At 40.8% G+C, this 24,718-nt stretch overlaps 1 protein-coding gene across 2 annotated transcripts in view; it reads left to right on the forward strand.

Moving 5' to 3' along the window:
* CERS6 (ceramide synthase 6) overlaps window positions 1-24,718 on the forward strand; it is a 327,054-nt gene that overhangs the window by 296,306 nt on the left and 6,030 nt on the right. Inside the window, exons 9-10 of one of the 2 annotated variants that reach the window (XM_054477374.2) lie at window positions 21,229-21,385; window positions 21,977-22,000. In XM_054477374.2, the coding sequence (XP_054333349.1) occupies window positions 21,229-21,385; window positions 21,977-22,000 (181 nt within the window). The remainder of the gene's footprint in view (window positions 1-21,228; window positions 21,386-21,976; window positions 22,001-24,718) is intronic. The other variant, XM_054477375.2, reaches the window with a different exon arrangement.

The raw sequence follows: 24,718 nt of genomic DNA on the forward strand, positions 1-24,718 counted from the left end.
TCACCCAGGCTGGAGTGCAGTGGCGGGATCTGGGCTCACTGCAAGCTCCGCCTCCTGTGTTCACGCCATTCTCCTGCCTCAGCCTCCTGAGTAGCTGGGACTACAGGCACCCGCCACCACGCCCGGCTAATTTTTTGTATTTTTAGTAGAGACGGGGTTTCACCGTGTTAGCCAGGATGGTCTCAATCTCCTGACCTCATGATCTGCCTGCCTTGGCCTCCCAAAGTGCTGGGATTACAGGCGTGAGCCACTGCTCCTGGCCTGTTACTGTTTTCTGGTTAGGAATCATTCTTTATATGAACTACATGTGGGTGGAGATAAGGACACCTTTTTTTTTTCAGGCTATCAGCTCCTGCAAACACACTGCCCCCATTTTGTTGGGCTTTACTTATTGTCTGAAGGAGTTTACAAACGCATGCTTCAGACCCTTGCTTCAAAAGACAATGTCTGCAAAATCCTGGGAGGATAAGTGTAAGCTTTGAGCAGCTCTCAGTAAAGGAGGGCGAGGAAAGAGTGGTCCCTGAAGTATCTATGAGTTGGGACAGTTTGGCAACCTCAAAAGTTAAGAATTTTAAAGCTTGAGGCTCTGCTGTCCTCAATAAAGTGGATAGGGGAGGAGGACAAAATTTAAAACATTGAATTTTGCCTGATAAATATCATTCAGGCGCACACAATCATAAATGACCCATAATCATCATGTCTCTACTGAGAGCAGGAATGGATCAATAGAAAGTTATTCAGAATTGTTATTCAAAGTTAGAGATTTTTAAAAAATGAGTACTGATGGGAAATAGAGAACAAAAGGGGGAAAAGCTTACAGAATTGGTTCCCAAACTTGTTTACACATTGAAATCATCTGGGGATTGTTTAAAAATTCCAATGCCCAGGCTCCACCCCAGAATAATTAAATTTTAATCTCTGGAGATATGTGGCAAGTGGCATTGCTTTTGAAGCTCCCCAGGTGATTCAAGTGAGCAGGCAGGTTGGGAACCATCAGCCTATTGAACAGGCTCTTTGAAGCATATGAGACACAGGTGGGAAGTGGAGAAACCAGATTTCTGAATTATTCAGATAAAGGGAAATGAGTTTTGCAATGGAAAGCACCATTACGAATAAAAGTTGATTTTTGAATCATCTCAGTAGACTTGTTTTATGTATTATGTACATGCTTCAAAATCTCATGTATGTTTATCAGTTTAAAATTTTTTTTTTTTTTTTTTTTAGACGGAGTCTTGCTCTGTCACCCAGGCTAGATAGAGTGCAGTGGCGCAACCTCGGCTCACTGCAAGGTCCGCCTCCCAGGTTCATGCCATTCTCCTGCCTCAGCCTCCCAAGTAGCTGGGACTACAGGCGCCCGCCACCACGCCTGGCTAATTTTTTGTATTTTTAGTAGAGACGGGGTTTCACCGTGTTAGCCAGGATGGTCTTGATCTCCTGACCTCGTGATCTGCCCACCTCGGCCTCCCAAAGTGCTGGGATTACAGGCGTGAACCACTGCGCCCGGCCAAATATTTTTAAAAATGTAGAACACAGCTTATATGCTTCACTCGAGACTTTCAACCCTAAAATTGGAAGGTCCAGGATAAGAGAACAAATGGAAACCCACAGACTGTATGTCTAAATGTTTGTGTTACAATTCAAACTTAACAACTATTAAATCAAGTATATTCAGACCTGAACAAATATGCCTATATAATGATCCAGAAGTCTGGGTTCAGTGTAGAATGTCCATCTCCCCCAGAGTCCTCCCCAGAATGTGGCGCTTCAGAGAGAGTGGGCGTCCAGCCCCCAGCAGGCAGCCTCTCTCTTTCTCTTCCTACCTTCAACGTCATCAAGCGCTCTGAGGGGCTTATACTCACCTGTGGGGATGCCACATTCCCCTCTTGGATTAGCTGGCCTCTGGGTCACCTCCCAGGCCCGTCAGTGTAAAAAATGAACTGGATATGGTGCATGCCCACATCTGGTCCTCAGAGAAGAGGCAAATGCAAACCCAGAAAGAGGGGTCAGGAATCCCCAGATTCACATTGCCAGAGCCTGGTAGAAGGGTTGAGTGGGCTCCCAGTGACACATCCTCTTGACCTCACATGCCCCTCACCGCATGGGAGCTATGTGCCCAGAGAAAGAACAGAGCTGCCCCCTCTGGCCTGGGCCCATGGAGGCCCCACCCAGCACCTTGTAGAAACACAAAGAAGTAGGTTTTAGCAACCTGACTTGTAGCCAGAGACTGGAGCAGGAATGAGGTTTAGAATTACAGAATCTAAAAAATTTGGGTTCTTTATGAAAGGGGTTTTCTTTTAGAATTTTATTGCTACTTATCATCAACTGCTTATTTGATAAGTTTATTATTTTACTTTATTGCCCTTGATCATGCAAGAAGATGTGTAGTCTCCACTAACAGACCTTCGGAAAAGCACACATCCCACCCCTCTGCCATCACATTCCAAGTGTGGTCTCCATCTAAGGAAGATTTGGATGGAGGGATATGATGAGTCTCTTCTGATGTCTGGTGTTTTTCTGCTTGACGTTGTTTCTGTGGTACTATCTGAGTGCCACACTAAGATACTTACACATAGAAATGTTAACACCAAAACTAACAACAGGCTCAAATTCTGAGTTTTATCCCCTTGGTACACCTTGTGCAATCCTAAAGATGTTCAGCACTGAAGCAGCTTCCCCTCTTCTGCACCTGAGAGTTGAACACAAATAGCTATTTCCAAACTGATTTAAAAGGGTAAAGGTTTATATATATATATATATAAAATCATCTTTGAAAAAATGATTATATGCATTTATATACATTTAAAGTATGTTATTTTCTCTAATTATAAGAATACATACTCATTAGAGAACATTTGGAAAATGTGGAAAACATTTTAAATTCCTGGAATCAGAAGTACCTAGTGTTAATTACCATTTTGGCATATGTTCATTTAGTTGCACTTTAAATCATGTTTTATACATATGTGTGTAAAATGTCTAAAGGAAAATTAGAGATTATACTGTACGTAATTTTTAATCTAGCCTAGGCAACATAGCAAGACCTCGTCTCTATTAAAAATAAAAATAAAAAAATTAACCGGGCATGATGGTGCATGCCTGTGGTCCCAGCTACTCAGGGGGCTGAGGCTGGAAGATCGCTTGAGCCCAGGAGGTGGAGGATTCAGTGAGCCATGATTGAACCACTGCAATCCATCCTGGGCAATCGAGTGAGACCCTGTCTTAAAGAATTTTTTTTTTAATCTTTTGTCACTTTTCATTAAGTTGTGAGAATGTTCTCATGTCACTAGATAAAAGACATGATTTTAATGTATGAATAATGTTCTACCACTATAGATATGGATTTTTAATCATTTTTTGAAAACATTAGGAATAGTATTGAGAAAGCATTCTTGAACTCAAATCTTTGTTGGTAACCTTTATTTCTTAAAAGATAGATAACCATAAAAGTGACTTTGAAGGTAGAGAGTTATTTTAAGATATTCTGGATATATATAACCAAATTATTTTCTATGAAGATTTCACCTACTTGTACCCTGACAAACTATGTATTTGAGTGGTTTCACTTTATTTTTTGATAACACAGTGTTTTCTCTTTTTTATATACATTTGATCATATAGTTTAAGTATTATCTCTTTTAATTATTAGTTTCAACGTTTTCAAACCCACAGAAAATTTGAAAAATACAGTAAATATGCCTATACCCCCAGTTGCACTCACCGTTAGCCCTTATGATACCAACAGCACTTCCTACACACGCTCACACATATATACACACACACACACACACACACGCATTTGCCAAATTATCTGAAATTAGGCTGCAGATATCATGACAGTTCAGCCCAAAGACTTCAGCATACATGTATCCTGTTTTACTTTGTATTTATTGGATTATTAATATGGCAGAACATTTTGTTGATGTTTTCATAAGCCAGTTGTATTTCTTCTGTGAACTGTATTCATATTATTTGCCCACTTTTCTCTTTGAATATGTTGTGATTTTCTCATCAACATCTGTGGTATCTGTGAGTGAAAGCTGCATCAGATACTACCCAGATGCCACCTAACCTTCTGACAAGGAGCTAGGCCCTGTATACTCAGATGGCCAATGGTGTATAGGATAAATTTCCTCTCTGATTTAAGGTATGGCCTTGGCTATTGCTCTTTCTGCAGTGAGAGTAGAAGTCTTACCTTCAGCTTGTTGACTGTAACCATTTTATTTATGATCAGAGACTATGGAAATAAGTAATTAACATTGAATGGATAAGCACAGTTAAACTCAATATAACTGGTGGAAACACAAGAGAGTGCCTTGTCCTGTTAAATAATTTTTTAAAATTTATTTTTAGATGAAACCCCCTGAGACTCTGTATACTGTCTTTTGAGTATTGGAAAAATAATTTTTACTAAATAAAACCACCATCTCTAAAGCCATGACTTGGAAGTGTTTGCAGTGATTTCTGCAAAAGAACTCATTGTGGTCCTACTCCTGAACCTGCACGCCCCCACCGAATGGCTGGCCTGGGGACTGCTTCAGTCAAATTGTGTTTGTATTTCTTTCTTCCTCAGTAAAGCGTTGTCTGTGCCTGTCCAAGGCTTGCCAGCAAATTGATCACATCAGGCAGATTTCCAGCCTGGCAGTTACAGGTGGAAAAGGCTTTCAGATCTCAGGCTCTGAGTTTTGCACAGGGACTTCCCTCTCCTAAGGTCTACAGCACAACTATTTGTCTTTTTATTAGTATAACATTTAATCCCAGAAATGGCGTGGTCGGGGGTGGGTGGGGGCAAGTATTAAATGCCACGCTCAGTTTGTGCAAGGCCTGCTCTTGGTTCACAGTATAGGCACCTGCAGTGCCCCAGGGAAGCAGATTTCTTGTGTCCTTTCTGTCTGCCATTTTCCCACCCCCTGATTCCTGCCTCCCCCATCCCTTCCTCCCCCTCTGTCTTACCATTTCCTCCTCTCCCCAAAAGACAAGGTTTGAGGTATTGTACCCATCATTTCCAGAAGCACTCCCTCTCCTATATCTTCCAAAACCATGACATAAGAAAGTAACAGAAGAGTGCAGAACCCAGGCAGATTTCACAGTCCCTAGGCAGCTATTAAGCTCTAAACGTTAGGCACTTTGACAAAGACAGCTCCAAACTTGCCAACAAACCCACATTCCAGGGGCAAAGGATATCAAATATGCATACTATTTGTTTAAGTTGACCCCTCTTCGCTATCTGAATCCCCACACTCATAACCATGGATGAATCCGAGTTCTGCTTCTTTTGTTCAGATGGAATTTAAAAATCAGCTTTAGAGTGAGAAATGCGCAAGCCCATCCCTATAGGCAGGTCCTTTTCCCCGACAGGTATGCCCTCCTTTTCCCTGGCCTCCTGTCTTCTCAGCACTCCCAGGGAGCCACATGCTCGCTGAGCGCTGTCTCCACCCCTTATTCAACGCACATAAAACTTGACAGTCTGAGCAGATGGGGGAAGTGGAGTGCTTCCGGCAACTGTCTCCTTTTCTGGAGCAGGAAGCTGGGACTCTGGCTAAGTGAGGCTGCCCTTCTGCAGCTCTGAGACTTAGGAGAGTTGGCTTTCTGGAAACTCACCTGATGCAGGGCAGGTGAGCCCCAAAGTGGGGCTTAGTCCACAAGGCTTCTTGGCTTTGCCCAGGAAAAAAATTCAAGGGCAAGCTGGAGGTAGAAGAAAACAGCTTTATTGAAGAGGCAGTGCTACAGCTCTGTGTGTGCTCCTGCAGAGCAGGGTTACCCACTAGGCAGAGAGTAGCAGCTCAGGGCAGTTTTGCAGTCATATTTATACCCACTTTTAATTACATTCACATTAAGGGACAGTTTATGCAGAAATTTCTAGGGAAGGCATAGTAACTTGGGTCTTCAGGTCATGGAGAAGGGCAATTAACTTCCAGCTGTTGGCTTGGCAATGGCAATGGCGAACTGACATGGCACACTGATGCGTGTCCTATGGAAAGCTACTTCTGCCCTTGCCCTGTTTTAGCTAGTTCTCAATTTGGTCCGGTGTCTGAGCCCCACCTTCTACCTTGCATCCAGCCCTGTGAGCTTTATTGGCTTTTGTTAATGCTTGGCTGTATGTTGTCATTCTCATGGGGCTTCCTCAAATTTTAATTTAAGCTAATGTTTATATGATTACATACATGTTATAGTTAAATACTCATTATAGAAATTTTGTAGCAAAATTAAAACCACAAAGAAGAAAAAGTTTCAGTCCTATAGCTCTGAGATAACCACTGTTCATTGTTTGATATCTTTGTTTCTAACATTTTATGTGTTTAAAATTACATCTTTTTTCTTTACCAAAGTAAGATCATCCTGCACATACTGCTTTTATAACTTTGCTTTTCTAATTTAACATTGTACTCTCAGCATTTTTCCATTTCATTAAATGTTCTTCTATAATATAATTTCATTGGCTACAGAGTATCTACCATATGAAAAAGTCATTATTTGATGCCCTATTTTAGGGCATTAATTAGGATGTTTCCAGTGGCTTGCTATTATAAATAATATTGAAATAAACATCTTCATGGACAAACCTCACAGATTCCTGATTACTTCCATAGGACAAATGTTTGCAAAGAGGATCACTGTTCATTAGATGTGCACATTTTGACACATATTGTAACATTATCAGCCAAATAGAGTGTGCCAATTTATATTCCAACCCCAGTTCCTCAAATAGATAGTAAGTTCTTTGAGGTTCACTATTATGTATCCTCCATAGTTCCTGGCAGTGTTGGGCATACAATACAAACTTAATACAAATAAAGTTAATTCCACTTAACTTTCTTGATTACCAAATATTTAACCTGTCTCCCCCTTGCTACCTTCACTTGCTTCCATGCTATAGATGCAAAAGATAGGTGTGGTCACTGAGCTAAATATTGATGATAGCAGTGACTTTGACCAAAAGCCATGTTACCTCAAAACTTATCCTAAACACAAGTAAGAGGTTATAGCAGGAAGTGTCAGGTTAAAAGAATCTGCGGGCTAGAATATGGCTGGAAACTTATTTACTGCAATACTAACAACCAGTTGTGCCCATGAGTTGATCACCTTTTCTAAAGAGAAAAGAGACTGAGGATGTGGTTTGGGGTGTGGGCTGTATCAGGTACTTTGTTATGACCCAGATATGATACCAGAAGACAGAGCACTACTGGATGACGGGGAGGTGGGTGCAAACTCTGCTATGGGAGCCCGTGCCACTTCAGTAAATAAATCAAGCTTTGTTCTCTCTTGAGGAATCTCATTCTTCCTGTTTATCCTCTGTCACTGTTCCACACTTCTCTGGAGTACTTGTTTTCGTGAACTATAATAATCACTGAGCAGTGTTTTTTTTAAAAACAGCAGCTGTGTTTCTCAAGCCTTGCTCTTGATCTTCATGTCCTCTTGCCAAGATAACTGCAGTGGCCTCTATGCAGCGTCCTCACACCTCCACTCTCCCCTGATGGAAACCATCCCACAGTTTCCATAACATTCTTCCTAAATCGAGGCCTTAATCTAGTTCCCCCACCCCCATTCCCAAATTTTCCAGGATTTCCTTTGTTTTCCACTGTAAGTTCAAACTTTTCTTCCCAGCAAGAAAGACCTTCCACAAAATTATGGCAACACTTCTCCTTTAACTACTGCCTTGCAGGTACCCAGTCCAGCTATGCATGATCTCTTGTGTATACCCTTTGCTTTCCAGCCTGTACATGCCTTTGCTCAAAACGCTCCCTTTGCTTGGAACACCTACTATATTTAATAATTCTACCTTAGTAATCAATGTATTTGTCTGATTCTCCTACACTTATTTGTAAACTCTTTGAGTGTAGGTACCTAGTCTTATCCATCTTAAAATCTCTCTCAGGGATGTAGTTGCATTGGTTAGGGAGGGAGTACCCAGATATCTTCATTTTAGATGTCATTTTTATGTATAATATTCTGGTCACAGGGAGAAAATATCTTAAGCATGTGGATTATGCCAGATGTGGTGGTGGCACAGCTGTAATTCCAGCTACTTGGGAGGCTAAGGCAGTAGGATCATTTGAGCCCAGGAGTCTGAGGCCAACCTTGGCAACAGACCCCATCTTTTAAAAAATAAATACATATATATGTGTTTGTGTGTGTGTGTATAATATATATAATTATCTATATTATAATTATATATTTTATACACACATATATAATATATATAATATATATTATATATAATTATATATAAATAATATATATAAATACATATCTATATATGTGTATATATGTATATGTATGTGTATATATATGTGTGTGTGTATATATATGTGAAGTGCTGCTCTCTCTCTATATATATATATAGAGAGAGAGAGACTGAGTTTGACACTGGAATGTGTCCAGTGGCAACAAGTTATATAGTCCATGCCTCAAGCCTTGCACGCAAATTGAAAATTAAAGACAGCAACATGGCAAAATGTGTTGTTGATAGCTTTCAGCTTTGCTGGATTGAACAGGAATATAAGGTAAGGCTGCAGACTCTCCCGTCTACTGCCAGGTCACACCCAGGAATATGTGTATTCATATTCCTGGTTGCCTGGTTCCCTGTGGAAGCTAGTGATGGGGTGCGAACAAGGAGCTCGGCATGTAGCTGGCAGCTACAGTATACCTAAACTGAGGGCTTGCTAAGCAATCTCTGTAGCCATTACTATCCAACTTAAATGTCCTGCTGCTGAAAGCTGAGGTTCTGCACACTGTTCAGTGTGCTCAGGAGGCAGTGGTTTGGTTTCATAAATATAACATTTGCTCAGGGCCTTGTATCCTTCATAGATTCCTTCCCAAAGATGGGATCTTGTATGTTTTTTTCTTGTTTTCTACTTTCTTACTTTTTCCCCATACATCTAGGTGTAAAAACAAAACAAAACCTTTCCTTTGGTTGGTTTTGCTTGTTGTTAGGTTAAAAATCAGAGAAACAATGAAGACTCATCGGAGAAGAATGCGTCTATACAAATGGGGTATTTTATCCATGGAGAAAACAATCAGAACAAGTGAAATTTTAAGTAAATCTGAAAACATAAAAATTCATAAGGTTGTTTATGTTAGAGTTTAAGAAACCTTTAGTAAACATCTTGTCTTAGGCTTTTATTTCGTGGATGAGGAAACAGGCTTGGAGAAACAAGATAACTCACATCACAGAGCTAGGGAATGCAAGAACTGAGCCTAGTACCAGGTGTTTTGACTTCTAGTTCAAATGTAATACTCAATACTGTCAGTTCTCTGAGTAAGCTCACTTCCCACCCATATTCCCAGGCACAGCCATCGTATTCTATAGCAATGATTCTAGTAGTTAACATTATTTCAGTTGTTGATTAAACAGAATGATATGTTTATGTTTGTCTTGATCAGTTGAGTTATTATTCAGTGCATATAGTTTCATGTGTGTTATTTTTCTTTCATACTTGTGAAGCCTGCAAGAGCAAAATTTTATCTAAATCTGTACATTCACTTTCCTAAGGCTTTTTGTTGTTGTTTATTTGGGATCTTTTCCCCCTTGATTTTGAGCATCTTACAATTCAGTTTCCACAACTCTGCACAGGGCGCAACTCTTTGTTAAAAGCATATTCACTGCATCTCTCTCTTGCCAACCTAAAGATAATATGATGCAGAATCTCTTTCAAGACTGCCGGCCTAGGATACATTTTTCTCTTTTTAGCAGCACTTCCAAAATTTTCAGGGATATTTTTTAAGATAAAAGTGAAGACTTAATCTTGTAAATATTTAAATAAAAACAGACCTTCATTTTAAAGTATTGTTAACACTTCTAGTAGAATCTATACATTTTTAGAATTCCATGCCATATCACATCCTCACACACACAGCTAGCTAGAGGAGAAATTTCTTACACCCTAGGTAAGAGTAAAACACTATCCTCTTATCCCCTTCTTTCCTGCCACCCACCCCATGCCCAGCTGCTCCCATCCTCCCTCTCCACCTGTGTGCAAATGGAAGGAGTTGGTGCGGCTTGATGGGGGGGGTCAGGGTGTGGAATTTGGGGGACAGTGTCAGGACAGGGACCCCTAGAGCAGACAGCATGAGGGAAGTCAGGGTGGTGAAAAGCCAGGCATCAAATGCCACTCCCCGTGTAAGTATCAGAGTCCAGAGAGCCAGGAGGCACTATGGGTTCGTGTCTCAGAGATAAGACATGAGACATGAGAGATGAGAACAAGGAAGTTAGAAGGAAGGAGGGTCTGTTTCTCGGGAACAGCAGCATACTCCTTAGCATAACTCTTGGACCCACCAGCCAGTTGGTATGTTTGAGGTGCATGGGCCTGGATTTCTTCAAGGGCCAAAGGACATAATGCAAGTGAGTATATATACTTTACATAATTAAATAATACATAATATTCAGTTTTCAGAAATTTTTTCGTGATCATAGATGAACCTGTTAGTTAATACATTGCTTTAGGAAAACTGTTGCTTCCTGGATGTGGTACAGAAGTCTCACAACCAGGCCTGCAGTGCAGACGTGGTAAGGCCTGCCTGAAGCTCTGATACCCAGAGTACACACACAATGCCTAAGGTGATGTTGACTCCCTTCAAGCTAAATAAGATGGGTGGAATTTGATCCCTGAAGAGTTAAATACTGAGTTTCTCCCAGAGCCAAGACCCTACCAGAACCTTCTCGAGAGACTTTTAGGCAGCAGAGGGAAGCATTCTTCCTGTCTTGCCAGCCTGAACATGATCGCTTCTAAACCTCCCTTTTAGCTCTTATTTGCTAAAAACTGTTTCAAGACTGTACATTCTCTGTGTGTTTTTTTGAGACAGGCCTTTGCTCCGTTGTCCAGATGGAAGTGCAGTGCATGCTTATAGCTCACTGCAGCCTTGAACTCCTGGGCTCAAGAGATCCTCCTGCCTCAGCCTCCCCAGTAGCTGGGACTACAGGCATGTGCTGTCACACCCGGCTAAGTTTTACTTTTGTAGAGACAAGGTCCCACTATGCTGCCCAGGGTGTGCTTGAACTCCTAGGCTCAAGTGATCCCACCTCAGCCTCCCAAAGCTCTGGGATTACAGGCATGAGCCACCATGTCCAGCCCATATTCTCTGTTTTAATGTAAATTTTAAAAGAAGGAGAGAGGGATTCCTAAAGATAATATGTTTTGGTTAGAAACAACAAAACCTCTGTCTTGTGACCTTGGATAATTAAATACTATTTTAGGATCTTGGTCTCCTGACCAAAAAGTTGGTATTGTATCTGATCTGCTACGTTTACAGTTGATAATGAGACTGAATCTAATAAACATGAATCTTTGAACATCTTCCAAACAGAAAGAAATATTACTATGGCTCTAGCTCTCTTAAATCCTTCAATGGACTAGTTAGGAACGTATTTTGCTCATGCTTTCTAGTCATCTCTAGGGATCCTCATTTTAAATCTCCATGTGTGACTCTCAGCATGGAGGCATAAAGATGGATACTGTGTGCCTCATTTCCTTCTCTAGGGAATGTGCAAAGCCACATCACTCCCATGGGCTGTGATCAGTGCAATAATCATGCCCCCACCCCACTGCAGGCCCCTCTGGCTTAAGAACCTATCCCACCCATAGGTTGCTATTTAAATTGTTAAAATGAGAAAATACAAATTGTCCCAGCCTCAGCAACTACCCAGATAGGAGGCCAAAATGGAAGCTGTTCCCAAGAAGCAAGTAACTAGAGCAGCCTCTCTGTGTTTCTGCTGTAAATAGCCACCCTGTAAACAGGCTCCTTCTGCCAGGCAGCTAGAAATTCCCTCTCTACTTGTCAGTGGAGTCCCTCAGAGATGAGTTCAGTGAATTATCAGAATGACCAAGATTTTCTACTTTAACTGAGTTAATTGATTAGACCCAGAAACTTTGAAGCTAAAACAAATAATCTCACAACCAGAGCCTCAAATTGGTATGTGTTTGGTCTCTGTTTTTCTCACCTCTGCAAAAGATACCATTGAAATCTCTAAGGGAAGGGGAAAAGGAGAAAAAGGTAAGGAAGCCCATGGTAATCTGACAGCATTCCCCACTTGGGCCCAGGAGCGCTTGGCCTGCCATTGGCCTTGCTAGGAATGATCCTACAATGGAAATGAGCAAACCTAGCCCTTCAGGGAGGAGCATGCAAGTGTAGGGAGGTTTCAGAGCCAGTTCTGCCATCCTGCCTCTGTGAGGATGGGAGGCTGGTTTTATACTCTTTTAGAAAACTGGAAGAGTAAGTCCCTGGAATCTCAGTCTTTCTTAGGCTTCTACCTGCCCTAGCAGGAGTCAGTCTTATCTATCCTTTTCTTAAAGTAAGGGATATTTAGAGATATATATCTGCCTCAGTCCTTTCAAAGAGAAAAGCAAAGAAAAGGGCACAGGGCTGGCACTCCCATTTCCTAGTTGAATTTAAAAAGATCTTTGGTTTTGTGTCTTGAATATTTTGTGTACATGACAAAGTAGTAATGAAAGGAATTATAAACTTTTCAGTAATGGAGACAATTCTGTTGGGATTTAAGGATCAAGTGGGGTGGGCCAAAGTGGGGAAACCACATAAATAAAACCAAATGGGTTATTTAAGCAGGCAGGGTCTGGCATATGGCTACCAGAAACCAGCTTATGAGCCCAAGGGATAACACATTGCAGGGAATTACAGGCCAAAGGGAAAGGTCTGCAGAAATGCTGAACAGAGATATTGATGGCGTCCTCCATCATAATGTGGGGACGGATCGGCTCTGAGCGTAAGCCCGGGTGAAGAACGGAGAAAAGGATGGGAGAGCCTGATGGCCTAGACCAGCAGACGGGTAGCTTCAAGTCTCAGTGTCCCCAACCAACGCGATCTGACTTGGGGAATGTTATTTACATTCCTGTGCTTCCATGTCCTCATATGAAAAATAGGGATAATAACAGGACACACTGTGGAAAAAAAGAAATAGAAGTTATTCCATAGGCTTTATTTCATGAGAATTAAATGAGTTAACATATAAAGCCTAAGCCCAGTTCCTAACACATAGTTAATGTTCAATAAGTATTAACTAGTATTAATGTTGCTATATGAGGATCTTATAGAGATGTTGAATGGGCAAAATGAAGCAATGTATGTAACATATTTGGCACAGCGCTTAACACATAGTAATTACTCAAGGAAGAGATGTTATAGAGAACCAAGCAAAAGTCTGTCTTATGCACACATAGGCAACAAAGAGCTAACTAGAGGGCTAAAAACAAGCATGTTGGAATCAGGATACATCCCGAAGGACACAGCCTTGGCTGGAAGGACTCAGGTTGGGGAGGTCAGGAGTGTAGGTAAGTAGACCAGACAGTGGCAGAATTAGGAATTCAGGCAGACATACAGCAAATAGGGCAGCAACTACTTTTGGAGAAAAAAAAAAAAACATCTGCCCCAGCCAGGAAGTCACCAATTACAAACTTCCTGTGATAAGAGACCAATTCCTAAGTCTGTCCTGGCTATGACCTAAAAGTAAAAATAAATTCACTGGCCCCATGTCCTGTTGGCTAAGGATATTGATAGAACTATAATGTGCACTGCTAAATGAAAGAGAGATTATTTGTCCATGTTCAAGTTCAGATTCCTGTCCAGGGATAAAGAAATGACTTCTGGCCAGGCATGGTGGCTCATGCCTGTAATCCCAACACTTTAGGAGGCCAAGGTGGGAGAATCACTTGAGCTCAGGAGTGCAAGACCAGCCTGGGCAACTTAGTGAGAACCTGTCTCTACAAAAAAATTAAGAAAATAGTAATTTCCCTGTTTGCTACAGATTAATAGATTAGTGACTAATAATTAGGCACCCATGCTGCAAGCTACCCAGAAGCTGTCCTCCCAAAACTGGAAACTTGATATCAACGCCAGTATTGTGAAGAATGTAAGCTACAGTCGGGGGGCAGTCTTGTTAAAAGGAAGGAAATTGCAAACATCGTTCTTAGCCTTGTAATAGTCTTGATGTTGACCGAGATGTTATTTAAGCCTGGAGCTTTTATTACCTTAGGAAAACCAGCACAACAAGGGTTGCTTGTAATCATGACTTAATTACCCGACTTTCAGGTTTTAAATGCCCACGTTTTTTGTTCAGAGTGAATTTTAAATGCATTTCTATCAGCATCTACTTTAAAATGGACAAAACATGCTAGCAGATTGGTCATCTTAGGTAGAATCTACTTTCATTTATGTTTTGTGTAGGTCAAATGAACATATATGCCAGAGGAACAGACATCATGAAATACACTGAGGTCTGTCTGGGAAAGCAAAGTCAAGACCATTCAAAAGCTCTGAAGTAAACCACACCCTAATTTTGACCACAAAGTTCATTTTACTTTTCAAGGTATCCTCACTGACATTCTGTAGCACTCCTTAAAGTGAGGCCCTGACTCTGTTCCTTAGAGAAGAAATCTTGGCTCTGGATATTTGACTTGGGTCTGATTATTATTGTGGGTTTTTTTAGAGATCATTCCAAAAACATACAACCCAAGGCTCAGATAGAACTCTTTGGTTAAGGTAGGGGAGGAGCAGCGGAGGCAAACTTGTGGTTACTTGCCATGGCCAAGGGCCATGGTATCGTCAAAAACATGCACCTGTAACCCATTCATACGATAAGATCACCTGGGCCATTGTTAACGTCTTGATTACCATTATTTGCTCCTGCCTGTATGTCACTGGAGTATTTAAAAGTAAGATGTACAGGGCTGAAAGAATGTTCATCTAATTTTACATATTACAGAGAATGGATTTAAACTCTTACTTGGAAGTTGCATGAGAATGGGGAAATTGAGCATTGGAGGTAGCTTCTTGGAGTAAGATGCCAGTGAAGGTCTCTTTACACTGCGCTCTGTGACATCGTTGAGACCTCAGTCCTCAGGTTTCAGGGGAAAGCATAATGCTTTAAGTCACAGTGATTCTTAGAATGCGAATGGGTATGGCCTTAAGTATCTTCTTTAAGACTCCCTTGTGTTTGCCTCACAAAAAGAAAGATTGTAAACTATTCTGCATGAATGTGTGCATCCCACACACATATCCCTTATGTCTATGATGATCAAAGTTAAGATGAAGAACCCATAAAAGGTAAGAATGAGCTAAAGTAACTACAGGGCATGGCCAAATTAAATCTTAGATTCATTAAAATCACCCACCAAGGCTAAGATAATTGGGGTGGTCACAGGTGTATCAAGGCATCAGCAGTGAAATGCATGGAGCCCAGCTTTGCCCTGTAGGCACATTTCTGTCAAATGCAGGATGAAAAAAGGTCAGACTGATGCCTCTTCCTTCATTTGATGGGATGCCCATTCATTTGATGGGATTTTTAGAATGGGGGGGTATAACCTGGAGATCAAGTGTTTTCTGTACTGGGACTCACCCTTGGCAAAAGGTTTGGGCAGAACAAACCTGCGTGAGTATGCACTGTTCATGCATGATATGCCATCTAGTGGTTAAGTGAGCCTAACATGAATGAAAAGAAAAATGGTCTCAGGTCCCTTCTGCCTCTGTACTCTCCATGAGGCAACAGTAGAGGTTCGATGCTATTATTTGGAAAAGAAAAGAATTTATTTTCTTAGAAGCCATATGTTGAATACAGATTCATCTGTGACCACCCCAATAGCTTAGCCTTGGTGGGTGATTTTAATGAATCATAAGATTTAATTTAGCCATGACGTGTACTTACTTTAGCTCATTCCTACCTTTTATGGGTTCTTTATCTTAACTTTGATTATCATAGAACTATTATACAGTTCTTTATTATGTGTGTGGGGGATGAACACATTTATGCAGAACAGTTTACAACTGTTTTTGTGAAGCAAAAACAAAGTAGTCTTAAATAAGATACTTAAGGCCATACCCATTTGCATCTAAGCATGTAAGGAGAACACTGATATTACAGTAATTATTAAAGCCAAGAGCTGTACATTGTGTGTGTTTTTTGTACATATGTGTTTTGTTTGGCCCACAGGGTACTGTCTTCCATTTTATTTTATTGGCGTATAATTCCTATATACAATAGAGTGCAAAAAATCTTCAGTATATGGCTCGATAAATTTGTATGTATGTATAACCCATGTGATTATCACCCAGATCAAGATATAGAAGTGTCCAGCCTCCCTCAGATCCCCCCAACCCCAGTCAGTCCTCCCTCAAAGACAACCACTGTATTAGTTAGGATTCCGTAGAGAGACAGAACTAATAGGAGATATATATAGGAGTTTATTAAGTAACACGATCACAAGGTCCCACAGTAGGCTGACTGCAAGCTTGAGGAGCAAGGAGAGCCAGTCTGAGTCTCAAAACTGAAGAACTCGGAGTCGGATGTTTGAGGGCAGGAAGCATCCAGCACGGGAGAAAGATGTGGGCTGGGAGGCTAGGCCAGTCTCGCCCTTCCCATGTTTCTGCCTGCTTTATATTCGCTGGCAGCTGATTAGATTGTGCCCACCAGATTAAGGGTGGGTCGGCCTTCCTCAGCCCACTGAGTCAAATGTTAATCTCCTTTGGCAACACCCTCACAGACCCAGGATAAATACTTTGCATCCTTCAATCCAATCAAGTTGACAGTATTAACATCACAACCACTATCCTGAACTCTGTCACCATAGGTTCGTGATGGCATCATTAAAGTACATACTCCTAAAGTACCTCCCAGAAATAAGATTCTGTAGTCACAATTTTAATAGTTTGTCCAAAAAAAGAACAGTTTCCTCAATTGTAACATTCTTGGGCCAAACAAAGGCTCTTTCCTGGGTTTACTGTTTGTTAGAGTCCGGGTGTCATATGTTCTCTCTCTCCCCTAGTATAAATTCCTACTATATTGTTTTTCTTACCATGCTTCTCACTGAGAGATATATCCATTTGTTGCACTGATTGTATTTTCTCAAGTGTCTCTACAGGAAGCCAAGTCGATTTTCAAAGAAATCCCATTACTTTTGAGCAGCATGTCAAAAGTAATCAGAGGTGCCAATGATTGTCATGGCAAAGCCTATAAATCCTGATGCATTGTTTCAGAAATTAATGTGAATGCCTTGTCGCCAACGACTGCTCTGACATCCTGTTCAAATTAAGCCAAGCAGTAGCATCAGTCCTAGCATCACAATGGCGAGAAAGCTTCTCAGTCTATAATTCAGCAAAGGTTAACGTATAATGAATGGCATAATGCAGTCATTGTTGCTATTTACATAGAACCCCTTTCTGTTCAAAGGGAACTAAAATTTCTCTGAATATCAAAATGTGTAGTATGTCAAGAAGCAGAGCTAGTTTTGAAATAAAATTATTTTTATTATTCCAGAGCTTTCTTCTTCGTATTTATTGGATTGTTGGATTAGCAAACACGTGGTCAATCAACAAACGTGTCTAGCAAGCATGTTACTTCCAGGTGTCTTGCAGGGTGCTGGAGATAGAAAAGTGTAAGGTGTGTGAGTCCTCGCACACCACCACAGAGTTGAGCCTTGTTGTCCCCCTGGCCTGCAAACTGATGTTTAAAGAGATAACTGCTTCTTCGGATAATAAACAAGGCAGGAAAATAGGCATTATCCTAATTTAGTCATTTTTACAAATTACTTGTATGTATTAATAAGTATTAATAATTATTAATAATTTCTGGAAAACCAGACACCACATGTTCTCACTCATAAGTGGGAGTTGAACAGTGAGAACACAGGGACACAGGGAGGGGAACATCACACACCGTGACCTGTCAGGGGGTCGGGGGCAAAGGAAGGAGAGCATTAGGACAAATACCTAGTGCATGCGGGGCTTAAAACCTAGATGACGGGTGGAGGAGTGCAGCAAACCACCATGGCACATGTATACCTATGTAACAAACCTGCACATTCTGCACATGTATCCCAGAACTTAAATTATAATAAATAAATTTTTAAAATGCAAAAAAAAAATAATTTTTGGAATAAGAATGAAAACTAAATTTTTAATTTTTAATGTTTCCTGTTATGGGACATTTTGGTTGTTTGCTGTTTTTAAAATACTTATAGATATTTTATGTCTATGTATTTGAAATTAAGTCTCTGAGTCCCTGCCATGCTCAATGGCTAGAGCTTCCAGAATAGTGTTAAATAATAATGGTTATACTGGCTGTCCATGGTTTTCCTGATTTTAAAGGAAGTAACTCTGGCGTTTATTAATATGCTGATATGAAAGGGTTATAAAAATCATACTAAGTCCTTTGTATTCTAATTGTTAAACATCAACAATGAGGAATTAAACATTACCAAATGTCTTTGATGCTGTTGAAATCATTCCATTTATACCAATTTGGCCTATGTATGTAATATGTTAATAGATTTCCTAATATTTTCCCCCTTCCCCAGAGTGAATACAACTCTTTCATGAGGTATTATTCTTTTAATGACTTGTAAAATTCAAATCATTAAACTCTATCCTATTGTTTTTAGAATTTTAACATGTGTATTATGTATTACTCTTTAAAGACAACTACTATGGCAGGGTTGGAGACAAACTGTTAGTCTCATTCTAGTCTATAAATAGGAGTTGCAAAAATTGGGGGTGGGGAAGAACCTATTTGTCTATTTTATTTTTCATTCTTCTTTTTCCTTTATTTTTTTGAGACAGGGTCTCACTCTGTCACCCAGGCTGGAGTGCAGTGGCACAATCATAGCTTCACTGTAACCTGCAACTCCTGCTCAAGTGACCCTCCTGCCTCAGCCTTTTGAGCAGCTGGAACTGCAGGCATGTGCCACCATACATGGTTAATTTTTATTTTATTTATATAGAGATAGGGTCTCACTCTGTTGCCCGGGCTGGTTTCAAACTCCTGGGCTCAAGCAATCCTCCTAAACTCAGCCCCCCAAAGTGCTGGGATTACAGGAGTGAGGCACAGTGCCTAGCCTCTCCTTTTTTCTTTTTTCTTTATCTCTTATTCCAGCTGCAATAATTGTTTTTTTCTTTTTTTTGAGACGGAGTCTCACTGTATCACCCAAGCTGGAGGGTAGTGGTACGATCTCGGCTCACTGCAACCTCTGCCTACTGGGTTCAAGCAATTCTCCTGCTATAGCCTCCTGAGTAGCTGGGACTACAGGCACACACCAGCACACTCGGCTAATATTTTTTTTTTTTTTTTTGTATTTTTAGTAGAGACAGGGTTTCACCATCTTAGCCAGGCTGGTCTTGAACTCCTGACCTCAGGTGATCCGCCCATCTCGGCCTCCCAAAGTGCTGGGATTACGGGCGTGAGCCATCGTGCCTTGCCTGTTTTTTTCTTTTCTAATTCACAAAGTACTTTTCTAACCTCTCTCAAAGCTCTCATCACAATTTATTTTATTTAAATTATCTATTTGTCTTATGTTTTTATATGTGTGGTCTATGTCTTAAATTCGAGAGTTTTCTCTGCCTTCCCTTTAGCCACTAAGTGTTATCCACCTAGCCTCTCCTATAGAATTAGATTGTCCCAGCAAAGTGCTGCAGTGGCAGACGGTAGAAATGCACTTAGGTGAGTTTTCTTGTGTGTCTCCAAACCATCCCTGGGGTAAGCTGAGGAGGAGAGCAGAGAGTAAGAATGATTCCAAAATTATGCAGGTGCTGTGCTTCTCTGTGGCAGCAATATGAGTCCAGATGACATGAGTCAATTTCCAAGTGCTTTGGAGCAGACACAGGCAGGGACCAGAGCAAAGCACTAAAACCAGCCTTTTATGTATCTGCTCCGGGTGGCTGTTCCATTCTAGTTCTGATGGTAGATTACAGAGAGAACCAGTTACCTCAAATAATTTTTCCTAATTCAAATACATACTCTTACCTACTCTTAAAACTAAATACATTCATTGTTCTCTATTTTTTTTATTTTTTATTTTTGAGATGGAGTCTTGCTCTGTTGGTGTGTGCCCAGGCTGGAGTGCAGTGGCACGATCTCCGCTCACTGCAAGCCCCGCCTCCCAGGTTCATGCCATTCTCCTGCCTCAGCCTCCCGAGTAGCTGGGATTACAGGTGCCCACCACCACACCCGGCTAATTGTTTGTATTTTTAGTAGAGACAGGGTTTCACCATGTTAGGATGATCTCGATCTCCTGACCTCGTGATCCACCCGCCTTGGCCTCCCAGAGTGCTGGGAGTACAGGCATGAGCCACGGCACCTGGACTACATTCATTGTTCTCTAATCATTTTTGTCAAAAATCCTTCCGATACTCATTTCAAGGCATCACTTCAAAATGATGTATTTCAATTGTCAGTGCTTTTCCAGGGGAAGCCTTACAAAATTAAGGACCCTCTAATGACTCTCCTACTAGATATAAGCCTAGGTCTCACTCATATTCTCACTTCCACTGTGTTTTTCCCTGTGCTGAGCATATGGCTTGTACTTAAGTGATGTTTAGGAGTTAATCTCTTTTTTTGCAGTGTGTTGGCATTGAATGGCATTCTTCGCACTTGTTTAAAGCCCAAAAGCAACTTCAAAGATCATACAGGCCTTTTAACAAGTAGATGCAGAATCACAACCAAAAAAAATGAATGAAAATTAATGAAAAAAAGATGGAAAAGTGAAGGGGGAAACATATGATCCAACAATTCCAGTTCTGGGTATATGCCTGAAAGATAAATACTCAGAGCGATATTTGTAGACCCGTGTTCATAGTAGCATTATTTGCAATGGCCAAAAGGTAGAAGCAACCCAAGTTCCCTTTCAATGGATGAATGGATAAAATATGACATATATGTGTAATTCAGCCTTAAAAAGGAAGAAAATTCTGACACATGCCCCACAACATGGATGAACCTCGAAGATGAAACAAGCCTGTCACAAAAGGACAAATACTGTATGATTCTACTTTTATGCGGTACCTAAAGTAGTCAAATTCACAGAGACAGGAAGGAGAATGGTGGTTGATGCAGGCTAGTAGGTAGAATGGGTACCGAATCTTGGTTTTGAAAGATGAAAAGTGTGCTGAGCATGAGTGGTGGTGATGGTTACACAACAATGTGAATGTACTTAATGCCAATGAACCGTACACTTAAAAAAGTCAAGATGGTAAATTTTGTTATATTTATCATTTTTAAAGAAGTGACTAGGGAAAAAATATATTAATTAACCTAAAACCAAATGAAAGTCACACCACCAGGGTAATTCTCCAGGAAATGACATTTCTAAGTACCTGGCAAGCTTTCATACCATCCTGCCAGAGAGGGGGTAGTTGGGAGATATTGTTGACCTTGTGCTTTCATGCAGTGACTAGAGTTCCTTGGAAAGCAAAGGAAAATGCCGCGTTCACTAATCACTTCCTTCTTTTCCTTAGGGTGTTAAATACCACATTATTTGAAAGCTGGGAGATCGTTGGACCGTACCCTTCCTGGTGGGTTTTTAACCTACTGCTGTTGCTAGTACAAGGGTTGAACTGCTTCTGGTCTTACTTGATTGTGAAAATAGCTTGCAAAGCTGTTTCAAGAGGCAAGGTAAGCTACAACTCACTTTTTCCAATATGTCTTTAAAAATTTTGTTTTTGTAATTTCTCTGGATCAACTATTTACTATTTCATATTTCATCAAAATTGGTATTATTTCTTCAGAATTGAGCAAAACTACCTAGAAACATAAACGAAAATGTCATTTCCTTTTCTAGTTCATTTTTTAAGTCTTCAGGTTCCTTTGCTGGTGATGGCACCCAATGATATGCATTTGTAATTTTAGACTTAATAATATATTATTTGTTGTGTTCACTCTCCCTCTTCCTGTCAACCTTGGACCTCCTCTGATTATATTTATACTGAACAGAAATTTAATCACTTCTTTCCTTTTATGAGAAGGGTCGCTTGGTGCAGTATGCCGGTTTAAACAAACGTTTCTTTCAAACTGAAAAACAAATCTGTTCATGACTTCCAACAAGATTTAGTTAAATCTTTTTGGTTAAAAGTGGACTTGAGGTTGATTCGAATAAAGCTTCCTAAGCCTCAGCCCCGACCCTGTGTGTAGAGCAGAGACTTTTCCAGATCATTCTCTGTGACATTTTCTTACTTGTTTGTTCTCTTCCTTCTGCTACCCTGGAAGGCTGGGAAGTGGAACCCTTTACATGTAAGTTTCTCCTCCTCTCTCTCTATCCCTGTCCTGAGTGCCTCTTGCCTGTTGGAGGGGCACTCAGATGCTTTTGTTTCCACGCATATTGTTCTGTCTAACCTATTGGCACTGGCTAGAGGCTTCACGTGAGCTGTAGCTCTGTGAGCTGCAAAGGACACTAGAGACAGCTCTGTTAGGGCCCTTTGGTGTGAGCTTGTATTCTGCTAAATGTTGCATGATCCAACAGAGAAGAAGAATTTCTTTCACTGGTGTTTAATGTGTTGGCTAAAAGACAGAAATAGACCAAAGTAAAGTAGGAGAAACAGAACTAGTTGGAGGGGGAGAGGATCAACACATTGCAGAATGGAGGCCTGAGCATCAGCTGTGGGCCTGACCTGCCTGGGGCCATATGGCAGCACCTGACCACTCTGACTCTTCAAGGTCGACAGAGCTGGCCTCTTCTGCAGGGGAAGTCGGGGCATCTAGTCGTGTACTATGAAGCCACTTCTCAGCACCAGCTCTAGTAGAAATCCTAATTATTTTGATCAATTAATTGTTCAGAAGCTAAAGTTCATTTTTCTCTGTGACCTCTCACTCTTTGAAATGAACAGGTATTTCTATTTTAAAATCTCCTTGTCCTCATTTGGATACAAATTTAATCAACATGCACAAAACTGTCAATATGATAACAATAACTAAATATGCAAGAATGCTGCTTAGATTACTTATGTCCTTAATTGCATTGCTATTTCTACCAGACTTGTTGCCTGCTCTTCAACTTATTCCTTCTACTTTATGAAGAGAGATGATGATTAATTTTATTCTAGATCTCAGGTTTCAGAATATCTTAGCTGCCCTTGCGGCTCTCACCTGGGACAGTAAGATTCATCTTGACCATGAGTTATTTTCCTCTGGGCTATTTTGAGATATTCTAAATTGTCCTTTCTTTGAAGGTAACGTAAGTATAGATTTTTCTAAGTGCAATTTAAAAAATCTGACTGAGCATGCAAATGTAAATTAATCACTTTGTAAAACTGGAGTTTTCTATTTATGACTAATGGACTTATCAACATAGTGGAACTTTACTATAATGCTGGCTTTGTGACTCACAATGTTTAAGTTCAATTATCTTTAGCCATTTTAGAGTCTTAATATCTAAATCTTTTTGGAGATGGCCTGTGTGAGTTCAGTCCCATCTCAAAGGGTATTGGAGTGAGGTTCACTTTTATATTTACTTCATCACCACTGGTTGACATAAAGCAGTAGTTCTCAGCTTTCACTTTCTCCTGACCCCACCCACCTGAGAGAGAGGACGTTCTCCCACAGGAACTGTAGTTTCTCAAGTCGGGAGGGGTGGAGGGAGTCCAGGATTCTCATGTTAGAGTGTAGTGGTAGCACAGACAGGATGTGATGTGGGAAAGCGCCAGTTAATTCTGCCATACCTCCCAGGAGACTTTGCCACCTCCCCATCCCACCCCCTAGAGAATCACAGGAGGACCAGATTGGGAAAATTCCTATGAAGGGAGGCCACCAGGTCTCTTTTGTCACACCACTGAAAAATATAAGTAAGCAGTGATGAGTTACTCAAGAATCTTAAGGCCTTCTGGGTAAAAATGCTTACCATAATTTAGACTTACAGAATAGGAGGTTCAAACTATTTTTATCTTAAAAGCAGTATTTTCTTAATTTCCCCCAAAAACTACTTCCTTGCTAAATAGTAGGATTTTTCTCATCGTTTATGGTAATGTATAGATTTACATCTTCTCACCTTATTTTGACCTCCATGTGACTTAGTGAGATTGAATGGAGGATTGAAGAGACTTGGCAGGATGGGAGCCAGTTTTTTTTTGTTTTGTTTTGTTTTTTTAAGACAGTTTCACTCATTTCTCAGGCTGGAGTGCAATGGCACGATCTCGGCTCACTGCAACCTCCGCCTCCTGGGCTCAAGCAATTCTCCTGCCTCAGCCTCCAGAGTAGATGAGATTTACAGGCATGCGCCACCACACCCGGCAAATTTTTTTTTTTTTTTTTTTTTTTAGGTGAGACTGGGCTTCTCCATGTTGGTCAGTCTGGCCTTGAACTCCTGACCTCAGGTGATCCGCCCACCTCAGGCTCCCAAAGTGCTGGGATTATAGGCATGAGCCACCTCGCCTGGCCGGGAGCCAGTTCTTGATGATCTGGTCAGTGGATTTTCCTCAGGAAATATTTCAAGCTTCACCCCACCCAGCAGGTTCTTAAGATGCCTCCTGGCCAGGCACAGTGGCTCACACCTGTAATCCCAACACTTTGGGAGGTCAAGGCCGGGTGGATCACCTGAGGTCAGGAGTTCTGGACCAGCCTGGCCAACATAGTGAAACCCTGTCTCTACTAAAAATACAAAAATTAACTGGGCATGGTGGCGCATGCCTGTAATCCTAGCTACTCAGGAGGCTAAGGCAGAAGAATCGCCTGAACCCAGGAGGTGGAGGTTGCAGTGAGTTGGATCGCACCACTGCACTCCAGCCTGGGCAACAGAACAAGACTCTTGACTCAAAAAAAAAAAGAAAAAAGAAAAAAAATGCCTCCTGCTGCTATTTGTGTGACATATAAAACAAAATTCCTAATTAATTATAGCATACAAAAAATAAAAATGTAATCATAAAACAATGCATGAAAAAGCCAAATAGGAATTTTTTTTCCGATGTTCTGAGTTAGTGACTATCTCCATTGCTATGGTTAATTGAGAGCTGACTTTAA

This window comes from Pongo pygmaeus, chromosome 11 (genome assembly GCF_028885625.2).
Source record: "Pongo pygmaeus isolate AG05252 chromosome 11, NHGRI_mPonPyg2-v2.0_pri, whole genome shotgun sequence".
Taxonomy (NCBI): Eukaryota; Metazoa; Chordata; class Mammalia; order Primates; family Hominidae; genus Pongo; species Pongo pygmaeus.